The sequence below is a fragment of the Quercus lobata genome, chromosome 11, assembly GCF_001633185.2.
Source record: "Quercus lobata isolate SW786 chromosome 11, ValleyOak3.0 Primary Assembly, whole genome shotgun sequence".
NCBI classification, from domain to species: domain Eukaryota; kingdom Viridiplantae; phylum Streptophyta; class Magnoliopsida; order Fagales; family Fagaceae; genus Quercus; species Quercus lobata.
In genome coordinates this window covers 44,166,034-44,182,372 of record NC_044914.1, presented here as the reverse complement: position 1 = coordinate 44,182,372, position 16,339 = coordinate 44,166,034, and the positions used below count along the sequence as shown (strand labels likewise).

Here is a 16,339-nt window from a genome sequence, read left to right as displayed (position 1 = left end):
AAAATAGGACTTAAAAGGTTGAGTACCAAATATGCAATTAATCCATTCATCCACACACAAACAAAAAAAAAGGCAATTATATCTATCAAAAAATTATTAAAAAAAAATTTAAGGAAAAATAGTTCAAGCTGCAGGGTTAGTATAATGTTGTAATTATCTCTTAAAAAAAAAAAAAAAGTTTCACAGATAAAACTTACAGATAAAATTTTCCGGGAAATGGGTCGGAGGTGTTAGGTAAGTCTGTTAGGAATAGTAAGAGTTTGAACGGAGTGGCTTGCATTTCGCCAACTCTTTCTCAGTTTCTGTTCCTTATTAGCAACACCAACACCATCAACAGTTCAACACCAACACCAACAAAAACAAACAATACAAAAGCTTCATGCCCCTACAGAGACCTTGTCAATGGCATGTCATGGAACAAAATCTTTCACTTTTCTAATTCTGTCATATCATCCTGGCTGTCCATTTTAGCCGTCCCTTTTCTGCCGCGATTTCAAGAGAATAATCCGGGTCATATATACACTTCTCTCTCTCTCTCCTTTTCTTCAACCTGCTTTACTACATTCTTGCCAAAAAAAAAGGTTTTTCTCTCCTACCCCATTTCTCTTCTTCATCTTCTTCACGTATTTTTTTTCATCAGGTTTTTGATTCTTGAACCTTTTGATCTCTACCCTTTAAAGCTTTTTGCGTGTATGATAGCATATCATATGCATATACATTTTCTTTGGCCGTTTATATGTTTATCTCGTTTTTTTTTTTTTCATCATGATTTGATTCTTTTACTTCTTTTTTATTTCTCTCCACCCTTTTCAGCTTCTAGCAGATATGATAGCAAAACATATGCATATACATTTACTTTGGCCAACCTTTTTCATATTGATTCTGTTGTTCGCTTTTAATGTGGTAAATTTTCTGACCTTTTGTGTTTGGTTTTATAAAGGTGTAGACATATTCGGGGAGGGCAATAGTCTGGGCGTCTTTGTTATATATGAGTGCTTGATTCCCCTGCCCTTTTGTTGAGCTTACTTTGAATATCTAGAAAAATGTGTGACACAATGTCTGGACCTCTTGATCGACCGTTTAAAGCAGGTACAATGTCTGGACCTCTTGATAGACCTTTTAAAGCAGGCAAGTCTCTCGCAATTAATTGTTTTTTCTGCAATGTCATCTTCTTGAATCTTGTTATGATATCTTTTTGGTTTCAGTAGATTATAGGAAATCTTCATAGGTTTTGATGTTTCTAAATAATTCATTGATTATGTTCTCTGTATGAAACCAATAGGAATGATTTTTGAGGTTCTTGATCATCAATTGGTTTCCTAGAAAAGTCAAACAAGGAAAAAAAAAAAAAAAGGAATAGAAAGATTTGAGAAATGAAAGACCAGAATATTCCTCTTAAACCAAGTCTAATGTGGCTTTCTTTTTTATTTGATCCCTTTTTTTCTTACAAAGCTTTAAAATATCAAAATGTCTAATATGAGCCAAAATGAATTTGTTGACAGTTTTATGTCATTTGAACATAGACACCTTAGTGGTTCACAAAAGCTATTAATTATAGTCTGGTTAGTGGAAATCCAAAGCCAACAGATTTCTTCTTTCTTTCATTTTATCCCATTCATCAGAAAAACATTTAAAACTAAAATTTCAGCCAGTCTAAGTAGAAAGATAAAAACTCTAAAATCTCGAAAAGGTGTTGAGCTTTGTAACTCTTTTTGGCCATTTAGATAGAGCCTTTTTGGTTGAGCTTGCTAGATTCATAAGGAGCTCGTATATGTCAAATTTTATGTTATGAAATGCATAGTAGCAAGAGGAAAAAGATCTTTCTGCCTATCTTTTTTTTTTATCACCTTGCACTTGTGTTTCTAAACATTAAACAAAATGCATTTATAGGTCTTGAAAAATCTGACCATGAAAACTCTGAGGATGAGAGGAAGACAAGACTTGGATCTCTCAAGAAGAAGGCAATCAGTGCCTCCTCCAAGTTTAGGCATTCCTTGAAGAAACGGGGTCGGAGAAACAGTAAAGTCATGTCCGTTGCTATTGAGGATCACATTGATGCAGAAGAGTTGCAGGCAGTGGATGCATTCCGCCAAGCACTTATCTTGGAAGAACTACTACCCTCAAAACATGATGATCATCATATGATGCTAAGGTCAGTTCCTGTTCTGTGCTACTATAGATCTAAGATTGCATTTGTAGCCATTTAGTTATAGAGACCCCAAGAATACACAAAACCAACCAAGTTGTTTATATGAATCATGATGGTGCAGATTTTTAAGGGCTAGGAAATTTGACATTGAGAAAACAAAGCAAATGTGGACTGATATGCTTCAGTGGAGGAAGGAGTATGAAGCAGACACAATCATGGAGGTATTCTATAAGTATTTTCTAATATTTAAACCCAGAATTTGGTGGAGATCTCTTTCTTATTTGACTACAATGTATGTGTCTGAATCTTTTCCCTTTGGTTTCTTGGTTAAGGACTTCGAGTTCAAGGAAATCGATGAAGTCTTAAAGTACTACCCACAAGGACATCATGGAGTTGATAAGGAAGGAAGACCTGTTTACATTGAAAGACTCGGTCAAGTTGATTCCACCAAGCTGATGCAAGTCACAACAATGGACCGCTATCTCAAGTATCATGTACGGGAGTTTGAGAGGACCTTTGCTGTTAAGTTGCCAGCATGTTCCATTGCAGCAAAGAAGCTCATTGACCAGAGCACAACTATTTTGGATGTGCAAGGAGTGGTATGTAAGCTTTTTCTGCTTCATATTTGGTCAACCGAGCAGTAATTAAACATCAAACATAGAATGGTGTAAACTCATTTATAAAAGTTGCATTGAACTTAAATACAAACCAATGAATTACTTTTGGAATATGTGTGTTCTAAATTCCTACATGATTGACTCCTCAGGGGCTTAAACATTTAAGCAAATCAGCAAGGGAACTTCTTCTGCGCCTTCAGAAGATTGATGGTGACAATTACCCAGAGGTTCGCATTTCAACTCTACAAGTTCATGTGCCTCGAGCTTATTGGTTTGCAACCTTAGCCTGAACGATGGTGTTTGATTTTCAATTATGTTAACAAAGTCTTCTGTTTATTGCAGAGCCTGAACCGCATGTTCATCATTAATGCTGGTTCTGGATTTAGGATCTTATGGAATACTGTCAAATCATTCCTTGATCCCAAGACTGCTGCAAAAATTCATGTAAGAATTTATCATTTATCTCAAAATAGCACTGATTTTGATCATGTAATGTTGCTAAACAGATACATGATTTACTTACCAGGTCCTGGGCAACAAATACCAGAGCAAGTTGCTTGAAATAATTGATGCCAGGTAAGTCTTTCTTAATCAAGTTCACAAACAATCTATATTTTGTCTATTTTGGTCTCTCATCTTTAAAAAAAAAATCACCAACTTATTTAGACTAGATTGTCTAGTACATGTGACATATTTAAGATTTGCAATTACAGTCTCCTCAATAACAGGACCCTTCTTTTTTAGCTACCTTGACAACAACATCAAATAATATACTTCGATGGAATAATTTAAAATGAAGTTTTCTATTGAACCACATTTACAACTTGTTTTTCTGGATTTGAGCCAGTGAACTTCCAGACTTTTTCGGTGGTACTTGTACTTGTGCAGACAAGGGTGGTTGCCTGCGTTCTGATAAGGGCCCTTGGAATGATCAAGAAATATTCAAGGTGATTTGCTACTACTTACTCTATTTTCATTTAGTTACATTTTTTGTTTCTCTGCAATGTATAACATAAAAAATAAATGATGGAATATGTTATTTTGATAAGCCAGATGGTTCAAAATGGTGAGGCCAAATGCCCAAGGAAAATACTGACTGGCATTGAGGAGAAGACAATCTCTGAAGATGGGAATGCATGCCCAAAGGTAGTGAGTGAAGTTTGTCTTTCAACTTTTGCAGGTTGATCTTCTCAGTGTTAACATTAATTGTCTGGTCAATTTCTTTATACAAATTTTGAATTCCCTAACATTTTTTTTTTTACCAATGCAATGAAGAGGTATGATTCTTTCAGCTCAGAATCAGGTGATGTTCCAAGGGATTATGCAGAAGAACCAAAACTCTCTTCTGTTCCTGAAGCAGTAAGTTTTCTCGACTTCCATCACATTCTGGTCATCCAAAACCATCTCCTTCCTAGCATGATGAAGCTAACTAACCAAATCAAGTTGATCAACTCTAACACACATACTTCAGGATTATTTCATCCAAGGTTAGGAGTGCTAGTAAACCTTGTAGGATCATTATATTTTTAGTTGAATATGCAACATTTTCAAGTTTTTGAGACTTCTCAACTAATTAATAAGAATTCTGTGCTATCTTTGTTGTCTTGCTTCTTCAAAGCATCTTATTATTAATTCAAGTATAGATTGTTCACATAAACTGAAGGCACACATTCTAATTCCTATTTCTGATCTCTGCCATAACCTCTTGCAATTTGTCCATAGATTGTTGTGTTTGCTCCATCAGTTCATTAATATTCTTTTTGCATGCTGTAGTTTCCCATCACCAAAAAGTACCATAATCCCTATAACAGCTTTGTTCCAATGGTTGACAAGACTGTGGATGCAGCTTGGTCAAAACAAGTACAAATTGCTAAATTCTCTGTTACTAAAGGTACACATTTTGCTGATATAATACTTATAATTTACGGTTGGATAGATAGATAGATAGATATAAAATGCTTAAAGGCTTTCTGAAAATAATTCCAGCTTGTAGTTTGTTTCTGAAAAGATTCTTAGGGGGTAACTGCATCAATATCCAACCTTATGCATTATATACTGCTACCTAAGCAACACTTGTCACTTGTTAACATGTTATAAAATTTTAACATAGGCTCTTTATGGAATTGTGATACCAAAGACCGAGCACACCACCTTTAAGATTTTATATTTTACTATAAATTATACTAATTTTTCGGAATGTAGAAGGATTTTCAGTTTACCAAATCAGTGTCTATTGAAAAATTTCCTTGCGGTCAAGATTTATAGTAAAAACATTCCTCCATTTTCCATATCCACAGATTGTTACCCGGTGCAAGGTGCTTCGAAGGACCCCAAAGGAATAACCAATCATATTATTGCCGGGATCATGGCCTTTGTTATGGGCATTGTCACTATTGGCCGCTTGACAAAGAACATGCCAAAGAAAGTCGCTGAAGCTGCCGTCTATAACAGCTCTGTCTGCTACGATGACACAGTGATTAAAGGCCATCAGTTGCCATCACCTGCCATCTCCACCACAGACTACATGACAGTGATAAAGCGCATGGCCGAATTGGAAGAGAAGGTGAATGTTCTCAGCAACAAGCCAGCAGTCATGCCAGCTGAGAAGGAGGCAATGCTGAATGCTGCACTAAGCCGTGTTGATGCCCTGGAGCAAGAGCTATCCTCAACCAAGAAGGTATTGCCTTAATTTCTTAGAAAATTAGATGTTGGATGACTTGGATCTATTACTAAAGCGTAAAACTTCAATATAGTTCCTTAGATACTGTAACTCAGGTTTCCTAATCAGATTCAATCATGTGGCCTTAGACGCTCCACAAGGAAATGCATTGGCCAATATTAATAATCACGTGGTTAAATTTTAATCTTAATTTAGATAACCAAATATGCAGTACTAAGTATGATTTTTCTTTGGTGAAGGCACTCGAGGATTCTCTTGTTCGACAGCAGGAGCTCGTGGATTACCTTGAGAAGGAGAAGAAGAAGAAGAAGAAGAAACTGGTATGTTACTAAATCTTTAGATGTTAGCTAGTAGTACTAAGCATATTAAAAGATGTATTGTATGTTTTTTCATTCTTTAAAAGATGTAGCTAGTAGTACTGAGCATATTAAAAGATGTAGATGTTAGCTAGTAGTACTAAGCATATTAAAAATGTAGTTTTTTGGACTGTGATTGCAGAGCCTATTCCACTGGTGAGGTGATACAGGAGCTGGATAACGAACACTGCTCCAAATAAATACTTATTATTTTCTAAGTTGGCGGCGATGTTGATTTTGAGTCCCAGGGATGCTGTTTGCTGCATTCATTTGATGTTTTGTGTTTGCTTTGTCCAATTATTAACTAAATGGCTTTGTCTATTAACAGTGTGTGGTACATTCACACTTGTGTATATTTTGAATGATTAATACTTGTGTTAGTTTTACGTAAATCTTCATGAATTTTGCAGTTTTTATTAAAGTGTATTTTCTTCTGCCAAAAGAAAAGGTAGGGGAAAAGAGCTACTGCACAAGCTTGGCGGTCAGAGATGTACTTTGGTTCTTAGGCTAGAAGGTGAAGTTATTCGTTTAAAGTCTTCATTTTCTCAAATGAATTGGAGGATTAAACTCCATGTATGTATAATACCTATACAGCTTTTCTGATTAACACAATCGTGTATTTTCCCCTGCCAATTCATGATACAATTTAGGTGCTAGACCTGTCACAAGTGCTTATAGTTAATATCATAACCTAATAATTAGTTTTATCACAGGTTTTGTTTTTGTTATGCTTGAGCTAGCTTAAGTAGATTCTTATCACCAAATTCATTTTATGATTCATATTATATATTACAAGTCTAAATCCCTACCATGGAAAAAATAAAAAGGCTATTTCCATCCTGTATTTTGAACACTAGTGACCATATTATATTGGGAACTCGGCGAGACACTAAGTGGGTTTAAACGCCCTGCCATTAGTCTCAAGGCTCAAGCAACACAAACTCGCAATAGTATCAAACTAGATTTAATAGATATGAAAACCAGATGGGTCTGAAGCCTGCTCTTTCCAAACATTATATGAAGGCTTAAAATTATAAAATCAAACAGCACTGATAGTTTCAGAACATCTACCGCCTTACACGTTTCTTTACAATGTCTGTTTCTCAATAGACATGGACAGAAAATCACACTTTTTAAGATTGTTTTCATCGCATGATCAAACAAATCTTCTGCAGTATCTCCATCAGCAAAACATCTCACCAGCAAAAAAACTTCTTTTTCTGATTGACATGCAATAAAATTTAAAAAAAAAAAAAAAAAAAAAAAAAAAAAAGAGGAAATATCAGCCACAAATCTCATTAATAAAAAAAGAGGTTAACTACATACATGTAACAGTTAAAATCAACACCTCAACCTACCCGCAACTTTTCTTCCTCTTGTCTGTCTATGTACGCCAGTAATTCTTCTTGCCTCATTAAAGCATTATAGAGAGCCTGCTCAGAAGAAAGCCAAAAATCAATACATGCATCTTTGGAAAATTTGATCTAGTAAATATGTAGAGGATGCTGGTGCTGTTATGTTTAAAACAAGTCCCAAAAGAAAGACAGGTAATGCTTGCATGGTGAGACAACACCGCTGCAAGTAAAGACCAAGATATTGTGCATGTATATCAAATAGCACGACACAAAATGGAGAGTGAAAAGAGAATTACATAACAGCCAATTATCTTTTAGCTAAAACAAATAAAAAAAACATACCTTGCATCCAAACTAGACAAAATAGAAACTCATTATGATTATAGCAATGAAAAAAAAGTGGGGGGGGGGGGGGAGCTTTGACTAATTAAAAACTTCATTGGGACAGAAAAAACCAAGCTGGCAATAAATCCAGTTCTGTGAGACAATATTATCAGCTTGATGATGAAGCAAACATAAGTTGCATGTGCTACAATAAGAAATGAAGATGCAGTCCAGTGTTTACACCACAAGCTTCTTGAAATAGCCCAATGGCAGCTCCTCTCCTTGTACGAACAAGGTGGAGTATGAGGCCATGGGTACAAAACCAACTGGGTGCCTGTATAATACCAATTAAAAAAAGGCTTCTTGAAGTTATGAAGGTATGCATCAATGCTGAGATCCCTTCTGATCATTGGATGTCTCCAACGCACACAGAAGCCATCTATTCCAAGTTGTGCCAACCTTTGAAATGTAAGCCCCATCTGTAGTGGCCGGCTGCCATGTGCACTGGATGATCCAGTGACTTTAGAGTATCTGAACCCCCACTGCTACACATTATAATTATTGACTGGTGCACTTGGTACAACCTTTTTTTAAAAACACTACAGTAACACTTAAATGCTTCTGCCGGAAAAACAATAAACTTCAGAAATTCCACAATTTTACCTGTTTAGTTGCAATTAGCTCTGCTTCTAGGGCATCCACACGACAGACAGCAGCATTAAGCAATTCCTCTTTCTCATAGGGCATCTCAGATGGCTTTGATTGGAGCATGGTGACCTTCTCTTCAAGCTCACCAAGCTTGTTCAGCACAGAAGACAGGAGCTCTGCCTCTGTGTAAGATGGAGTTGGTGAAGTGGGGTGAAACTCCTCTTTGTCTGTTGCATCAGGAGTATTTTGCTCACAATTAGGTAGTGTTTCAGGAAGCTTATTCGTCACACGACCAGCCACTGAACGGAAGACAGTGAAAAAGGTCATGAAGAAGGTCATAACAGCCACAAAAATATGACCACGAATCCCTTCAGGTGGCTTTTGGTTGTCAGATGGGGGAAGAGTCCCTGCAAAGGAAAATTAAACTTCTTAAGTATATATCTTTAAAATATTATGCACTCCATAGGAAAAGAAACAAGATTGAACAATGTTATCAAGTTTTACACCAGATGTAACTATATGAATGTCAGACCCTGGACAAAAAAGTTGAGTCAAGTACAGGCAAGCAAAGATCAATGTAGTTATGCCACATTACAAAGATTGTTTTAGTATTTTGTCTAAAATCCAAATTACAACCTTTAAGTCATTTTCGTCTATAAAGTTCATTTTTAGTCAAAATAGTTCTTAAAGTTTGCTTTTATTTGCCAAGTTGATCCTTCCGTCCTCTACCATTTAAAAAACTACCATTAAATATATATATATATATATATATATTTTAAATATTTTAGATACAATAAAGTATACTTTTATTGTCAAGTTGATCCTTCATCCACTACCATTTAAAAAGTTACTGTTATATATATATATAAAGGAATATTATACATACCAAAACACTAATAAGTTTTATTTTACATAAAAAAAATTATTTTTAAACTCAAAACACTAACTACAGCTTCACTACTGTGCCCAACCAAACCCCAATTACCCTGCACGGCTGCACCAAAATATCAACCTCCTCTAATTCCACCCAAAACCAAGCCATGCCACCACCATAAACCTTCCAAACCATCATTCGGCCACTGAAATTAATCCAAGCATAATCACACTAAGAGTTGCTGATCTGGGATAAAGGAATTGCGAACCATCAGGTTTGACAAAGGCTTGTCAATCATGATGTTGACAAGTAATTTCTATGGCCTAATGAAGGCTTCGGCAGCAACATCTACAAGTGAAAGGGAGAGGAATTCCAGGCAGGAGCTTGTTAGTCAGCTGCAAAGAGATGAGTGGTGGAGACATGGCCAAAACAACTACTTTTTTCAAAGTTGTTAATGTTAACTTTTTAAGGGAGGTGGATAAAAAGATCAATTTGACGACAAAAGGACAAATTGAAAAACATGAAACTTTAGAAACGCTAATGATATTCCACTTTTAACTTAAGGGGCATGATTTGGATTTTATCCTAGTATTTTACTGGACAAAAAGGGTTCTCTGCTTTGACGAAAACAACAATGCCAGAAAAGTAGCATAACAAGTATCAGATGCACTTGACATATTTAAAGGCCACTTCAAATCCAGGAAGTCAGTTTAAAAACATGTATCATAACAGACTAGCTTCACCATTTTAATGAGATTGACAGTTAAATGTGGTAAACGAGCAGTACACCCAGGTAATTTCTAACCTTTGGAAGCAACAGGTGCACAAGGTGTCTGGAGGGACACTTGCTTCTTCCAACTAGCATCGACAGCCTTGTCAACCATTGGAACATATTCATCATACCCTGGGAAGCTACTTGCATAGCTTGCCTTTCCAACCACCTTAGCCTGCATATCCATGAAAGTACATTAGAAGACTAAGCAAATTCCACAAATCATGAGCAAATTTCAATATTTTAAGATAGCATAGAAAAATTCTATGAGATCATGGTCTTGTACATTACAAACAAGCAATATCAATTAGTTACTCTGTTAAGTATAAGGGGCAAGGTTCCCAAAGACATAGAGCAAGGAATCAATAATGCTATGTAACCATTTCCAAATTGACCAATTTGTGAATTCAAAACCAGAATTTTATAGGAAACTCTCCCAAGATCGAACTGTTCATTCTACCTCAAGCTAAACAAGTATCATCAACACACCCTAACCCATCAATGAAAAACATTGATTCTGTTATAAAAATCACAGACTAAATGGTCAGAAACCTACTTCTTCACGAACGGGAGTCAATCGAAGGTGTGAATAACTCCTATTTGCTTTTGGGGAAGTGATGTCTTCAGCTTCAGAACCTGATTCAGCTGTGGATGTATCACTTCCTTTTAACTGCTTCAAGATAGTGACAAATGACAAAAATGTGACAATTCTTAGTAAGATCCAAAATAATTGCAATATAGCTCCATCCATAAAAACTGGTGAATTGAGAAGGTCTTACCATTGGGTACTGTGGCTTAGCATAAGCAATAACCTTCCCCTCGCTGTTTAAAACTTTCACAACCTGCCTGGCACGCCGTGCTTCACCATTAAGAACCATCTGCAACAAACAATACAACCAACCAATGGTTTCTCTATTACATAATGAAGCACAAGTGGATTACTAAATAGCCCATTTGAAAGCAAAAAATCTAAATAGAAACTCTGAGGGTAAAACATAACCTTTAAAATTTCAGGGTTTTTCCATGGCCCCTTGTCAGACCGGAGGCAACCTCCCTGATCTGCACAGGTACAGGTACCACCCAGAAATTCTGGCAACTCACTGCATAATTGCAAAGATTTGCATAAGTTCTGAAACATATTATTTCACTTCTATAAGAAGTACAAGTAAACATCACAACCATTAAAAATAAAGCTTACAGAAAATATTCATATATTACAAAGGTATCAAACCCAAACTACCTGGCATCAATTATCTCAAGCAATTTGCTCTGGTATTTGTTTCCAAGAACCTAAATAATTCCAACAACAAAAAAAGAGAGACAAATTTACCGATAAATAAATGATACAAAAAGTCAATGGCCCTGAAGTGTTAAAACTTAAAACACAATCCTAAAAACATGTGGGAAGGGGAATATGAAGCATACATGAATCTTGGAAGTTGTTTTCGGATCTAGGAAAGTCTTGACAGTATTCCATAGTAGCCTAAATCCAGGGCCAGCATTGATGATAAACATCTGGCAAAGAGTCTGCACAGTCGAGAGAATACCAAAAACAAAAATTGACATTAGACTTTATTTTTGCTCACATGGTTAATATAAATCATTAAAGAAGGAATCATAAGAGCATATTGAAAGAATGGAAACTGCATGCCTCTGGATAATTGTCACCATCAATCTTCTGCAACCGCATGATGAGATCCCGTGCAGATTTTGTAAAGTTCTTAAAGCCCTGAAATGATAATATTATAAAGAAGAAATAAAAAATAATTAGGTACTCCTTCAAATTCTAACCAAAACATCAACTCTGAAATCAGCAATGGTTATTTACAGGCACCACATACCACGCCTTGAACATCTAAGATTGTAGTGCTTGAATCTATGTGCCTCTTTGCAGCAATGGTACAAGCTGGAAACTTTATGGCAAAGCTTTTCTCAAACTCCCGCACATGATATTTTACATACCGATCCATCGTTGTAACTTGCATAAGTTTGTTAGGATCAACCTTTCCCAGTCTTTCAATATAAACAGGTCTTCCTTCCTTGTCCACACCATGATGACCATGAGGATAATATTTTAAAACTTCATGCAACTCTTTGAACTCGAAATCCTGATGAAAACAACAATATGGTAAATATGTGAAAATATAACTAATAGGCACTACAGATCCAGGAAAAAGACAACACAGTGTTGGTTCAGATTGGCTTATTTTCTATAGCTTACTAGTATTATGTATGTGCAATGCATGGCTTAATCAAAGAATCATTTGTAAACTAAAAAAATTATTTATTATAAAATAATCGAAATTAATTAATAAAATAGATAGTAAAAATACAATAACAGAAATTAATTCGAATTACAAAATGAATGCACGTCACATTAAGACTAAGTTTTTATTAAAAAACAAATATTACTATAGATTGTAAAATAATTTAATTAAATGACTAAAGGTCTTATAATTTCAAATGGAAGGATTTTTTTTTTCTGTTGATAAGTTTTAACTAATTACCTAAGTCTTTAATAAGGCTAGCCACTTGGTGTAAGGAGAGTGTAACCACTTGGCGCTGTCACAGTTTCTACAACTTAACTTTTTTTTCTTTGATAAGTGTTTCTAGGACTTAACTTTTATTATAAAGCATATGATTTACTTAGTTTTTACCAACCCTATTATCATATTTCTACCTCACTTTAAGCAGATAAGAAAATAAGCCTATCCAAATGCACACAGTTACCTCCATAATAGTGTCAGCGTCAAATTCCCTCCTCCACTGAAGCATATCGGCCCACATATGCTTTGCTTTTTCGATATCAAACTTCCTAGCTTTCAAAAACCTGAGAGTAATATAATCCTTGAGAATGTTGCTACTTACATCTTTTCAAAAGAAGGAGAAGAAAGTCATAAACTTAACAGAAAATAAAAAACTGCAACAACCTCAACCAATATTAAAAGAAAAGCATGGGATATGAAAGGAGACACATGTTAGAATGTCCCTAATAAAGAATGAGAGAGAATACATTTCACAAAGTCACTACGAGTCTGTTCGGTTGACAAGATTTTGGGGTGAGATTTTAGAATTCTAGAAAGTTTTAAAGATGAATCTGTTCAGTTGACTAAAATAGTGGGAATCAAAAAAATCTCGGGCAACCTCAAATCCTACAACACATGGGATTCTAAAGCCTCTCCTAAAACCAAGTAATTAGAGTCTCTCACAACTTGAAACTTGAGCAGGAGTTTGTAAACATGCAAAAAAATTCACAGTAAGCCTCTGTGTGTTTTTTTATTCGGGGGAAAAAAACAGAGCAAAAGTATAGCACACGATCTGCTGTTCATCCAATCTGATATTGGGTGATAAATCATAGATTTTTTTTTTTTAGAAAAAAAAAAGTAGACTTTATTAAGATACCAAATCATTTGTACATCAGCACAACTAATCAACTCAATAAAGCTTGGAGCCTCATCTACCCATGCGGCTTCATATCAGAACCCCCACACCAAGTTTCAGTTTATCACCAGTAGGCACTTCCACCCAATAGATCTTGTGCACCCTCATACACATTCACATGAACTAAAAAAATTTCAAAAAAAATTTAGGGAAGGGAAACATGGCCCCTCCTGCTCTCATGTTGCTTTGCCAATGTATATTTGAAAGGTAATTGTATAGAAAACTAAAATTTAATAAAATCAATACTTAATAAATTCATTTAGATCAAGCATGAACAAAACATGGGTATAAAACTAGTTTAGGAAGAAGATAACTAGATGACCTTTGTAGATAAAAGCATTTGCACAGGAATTCAAAGTTTACACTTGCAGTAGACTAAATTATCTATGTATACCCCTCAGTGTTATATATGTCAGCATGCTTCTTTATTATACTGCTTTTCTGAATAATTTTTTTCCTCATTATTGATGGATTTGAATATTTGTATTAAACGTATCATGTTTCCCATTTTCAGGAATAGAATAAAATCCAAGTTATTTCTTTTCAATGAAATTCAAGTTAGCAAAACAACCTACATTAAACTCTCAGGATTTTTTTTTTTTTTTTGGATAGGTAAACTCTCAGGAATTCTAAAACTAAATTCTAAGGACCAACCAAACATTCAATTGTAATTTCTCAGAAATTTAAACAGCCCAGAGTTTAAACTCACAAGAATCTTTCATTCTCTTGAATCAACATTCCTGCCAACCAAACAATACCTAACAAACATCTAGAAGAACTTGTATGCATTTTTTCTATTGGCAAGTTTACACAAGCAGCCAGTGGATTTTAAACCCATAACCTTTCCCTCTACCCCTTTCTTATGGGGGAGGAGGTGAGCTAGATATCATTACCATAAGCATTTGTATGCATATGAAAGTATAAACTATAAAAAGATTAGAGATAGCACACCTCAACATCATATGGTAATCATCATGTTTTTCCGGTAGCAATTCATCCATTACGAGTGATTGTCGAAATCCATCAACGGCCTGTAGCTCCTCAACATCCCTAACATCCTCAATGGAAACAGAGCTGACTCGGCCATCACTTTTTCTTCTACTGCTCTTCTTCTTGAGAGAGTGTTTAAATTTGGTAGATGCATTGAGCGCTTTCTTTTTCAAAGACCCCATTCTGGTCCTCCTTTCATCCTCAGAGTTTTCAAAATCAGATTTCCTTTCTCTTCTCTCGTCTCTTCTCTCATCTCTTCTCTCATCGCTACCAGAGGACCCTTCAAAGCCTAGCACGAAGGAAAAGCACAAAAATGTTAAACCACAAACAACCAATATAACCAAACTAGGATAGGTTAAAGGTATCCAAAGAAGCTACATTCTTAAAATCATATAAACCTGTATAAAATCATATACCCAAAACAACTATAAGAGTTTAAAAATCAAAGGGAATAAACTTCATATAATTATGCATTTGTTGCTCAATTGGCACCTCGTGATGTTTCCACCAGAGACATCCAAGGTTAAAATCCCCCTCCCCCATTGTTGTAACTATTTAATTATCAAAAATATTATGCATCATCCCACCATTAAATTTTTACGATTTTCGAAAAATAATGGGGAATCAACTTCATATAATTATGCATAATCACACAGCCATTAAGGCACACCACACATAGTACCATTTAATAAACCCAAACACAAAGATTGCATTAGGATTTGAGGATTTACAACCAAGAGGTCTGAAGAAGTAGTATGAATTGCTCAAATATCAATTTAACATTGAGAATTTCACTCCAAATTTTGAAATAACACCTTCCATACACCTAATCATTTCAACTCTACATATTAAAATCTCTTAAATCCATCCATCAATTTCATCAACCCAAAAAATAAAAATCTAATTTTTCTTAGTTTATTAAAGTCATTTAAACTAAAATCTAAAACCCAAATCTTTCTCTTTAGTAAGATACATTTTCATGGCCATTATCATAAACAAGAACTCCAATAAATTAATACTTACACACAAAATCAATTTCTTTGATACAATTGCGTTTGGTTCCAAAGAAAACATTACCAAACATACCACTCCTTTTAACTCAATAAAACCAAAAACGAAAAAAAAAAAAACAGAACTCTTAGTCAAATTTCTTTCTTTCCTTTACTTTTTTTCTCAGGAACCAAACAGAATCTAACAAAGCGAAACCCTAAAAACCATAAAAACAAAATACAGGAAATAATCACTCACAAGGCCTAGCGAAGCGATCGAGTGGGCCCGACATGTCAAGCAAAGAAGCTCCGATGAACAATGCAGAACCAAAGCTGGATTTCGGTGGCGAAAACCTAAGAGGAACACCGCATTCCGATCCGAAAATGCAAACGGAGCTTCGAAAAAAACACGAATCCGAATCCGAGAGAAAGATAGAGAAGAGAGGAGAGAATGAATAGCACTGCAAATTGTACAAATAAAGTGTAACGAATCACGAAAAAGATCCGACGGTGATAAATGCGGTGTTTCAGTGAAAGATGAGAATTTTCTTTTTCTATTTATCTATATTTCTTTTGGGTTGTAACTGATCTTATTAAGAGCAATGTAACGAGTCACAATATTCGAGAAGAATCAGAAGTAGAATTTAACATCAATCTCTATGTGTTTTTCTTTTTTTGCATTTTTTTCTCTTTATGGTAATAAATTTAATTACTCACAGTAAAACAGTGGAAGAATGAGTTTTGGGAAGTGAGTACACAATTTATTGTATAACTTTTATCACAACGTTATCATTATTTAAATTGAGAGACCATTGATGTGGTCTTTTCTAACAAATAAAATGATATTTATGTAAATATATATGTGAGTTTTTTTAATAAGTAAAAAGAATAAAAAATAAAAGAGAAATGTTATATCTATAATATTTTTATAATAAATCACATGTGATTAATTGTTATTAGTTTAAATTTGAATCTAACACTACGATTATTTTTTTGCCCCCAATAATAACAACTAATAACAACCTGCTACTTAGAATTTGTTGTAAAAATATTGTAGACATATCATTTCTCAAAATAAAATTTTCTAAATAATGTCACATTTGCATAAAGAGAAATGATATGTCCACAACATTTTCACAATATT

The 16,339-nt window shown here is 34.8% G+C and overlaps 2 protein-coding genes across 6 annotated transcripts; one reads left to right on the top strand and one right to left on the bottom strand.

Annotated features, from left to right (window-relative positions):
- Window positions 1-271: 271 nt before the first annotated feature.
- On the top strand, window positions 272-6,465 carry LOC115967551 (phosphatidylinositol/phosphatidylcholine transfer protein SFH3-like). Of its 4 annotated transcripts, none has more exons than XM_031086671.1 (15): window positions 272-510; window positions 941-1,128; window positions 1,891-2,152; window positions 2,271-2,370; window positions 2,482-2,748; window positions 2,916-2,993; window positions 3,109-3,210; window positions 3,293-3,342; window positions 3,614-3,713; window positions 3,820-3,912; window positions 4,042-4,125; window positions 4,540-4,657; window positions 5,064-5,443; window positions 5,686-5,766; window positions 5,945-6,465. In XM_031086671.1, exons 2-15 carry the CDS (start codon window positions 1,044-1,046, stop codon window positions 5,960-5,962), a joined length of 1,818 nt encoding a protein of 605 aa, XP_030942531.1. In that variant the 5' UTR covers window positions 272-510; window positions 941-1,043; the 3' UTR covers window positions 5,963-6,465. The 4 variants fall into 4 exon arrangements, with proteins under 4 accessions (XP_030942531.1, XP_030942533.1, XP_030942529.1 ...); XM_031086673.1 differs by having other exon boundaries at window positions 272-581; window positions 941-1,089; XM_031086669.1 differs by having other exon boundaries at window positions 272-581.
- A 285-nt stretch (window positions 6,466-6,750) lies between these two features.
- On the bottom strand, window positions 6,751-15,817 carry LOC115967550 (phosphatidylinositol/phosphatidylcholine transfer protein SFH6-like). 2 transcript variants are annotated; one of them, XM_031086667.1, is made up of 14 exons: window positions 15,455-15,817; window positions 14,168-14,495; window positions 12,506-12,605; window positions 11,617-11,883; window positions 11,427-11,504; window positions 11,201-11,302; window positions 11,016-11,065; window positions 10,776-10,875; window positions 10,555-10,653; window positions 10,332-10,448; window positions 9,809-9,950; window positions 8,145-8,536; window positions 7,161-7,235; window positions 6,751-7,022 (listed from the first exon to the last, which is right to left on the bottom strand). In XM_031086667.1, the coding sequence occupies exons 1-14, from the start codon at window positions 15,486-15,488 to the stop codon at window positions 6,999-7,001; spliced, it is 1,908 nt and encodes a 635-aa protein (XP_030942527.1). In that variant the 5' UTR covers window positions 15,489-15,817; the 3' UTR covers window positions 6,751-6,998. The 2 variants fall into 2 exon arrangements, with proteins under 2 accessions (XP_030942527.1, XP_030942528.1); XM_031086668.1 differs by having other exon boundaries at window positions 10,332-10,445.
- Window positions 15,818-16,339: the final 522 nt, after the last annotated feature.

Bases quoted from the DNA above. Each gene is read 5' to 3' on its own strand.
- LOC115967550 (XM_031086667.1), bottom strand. From the start codon at position 15,488: ATGTCGGGCCCACTCGATCGCTTCGCTAGGCCTT. The intron at 11,066-11,200 runs GTATGCTTCATA...GGAATTATTTAG, and splicing joins AAACAACTTCCAAGATTCAT to GTTCTTGGAAACAAATACCA. The intron at 10,876-11,015 runs GTAGTTTGGGTT...GCAATTATGCAG, and splicing joins CTTGAGATAATTGATGCCAG to TGAGTTGCCAGAATTTCTGG.
- LOC115967551 (XM_031086671.1), top strand. From the start codon at position 1,044: ATGTGTGACACAATGTCTGGACCTCTTGATCGACCGTTTAAAGCAGGT. The intron at 2,371-2,481 runs GTATTCTATAAG...TTCTTGGTTAAG, and splicing joins AAGCAGACACAATCATGGAG to GACTTCGAGTTCAAGGAAAT. The intron at 3,913-4,041 runs GTAGTGAGTGAA...AATGCAATGAAG, and splicing joins ATGGGAATGCATGCCCAAAG to AGGTATGATTCTTTCAGCTC.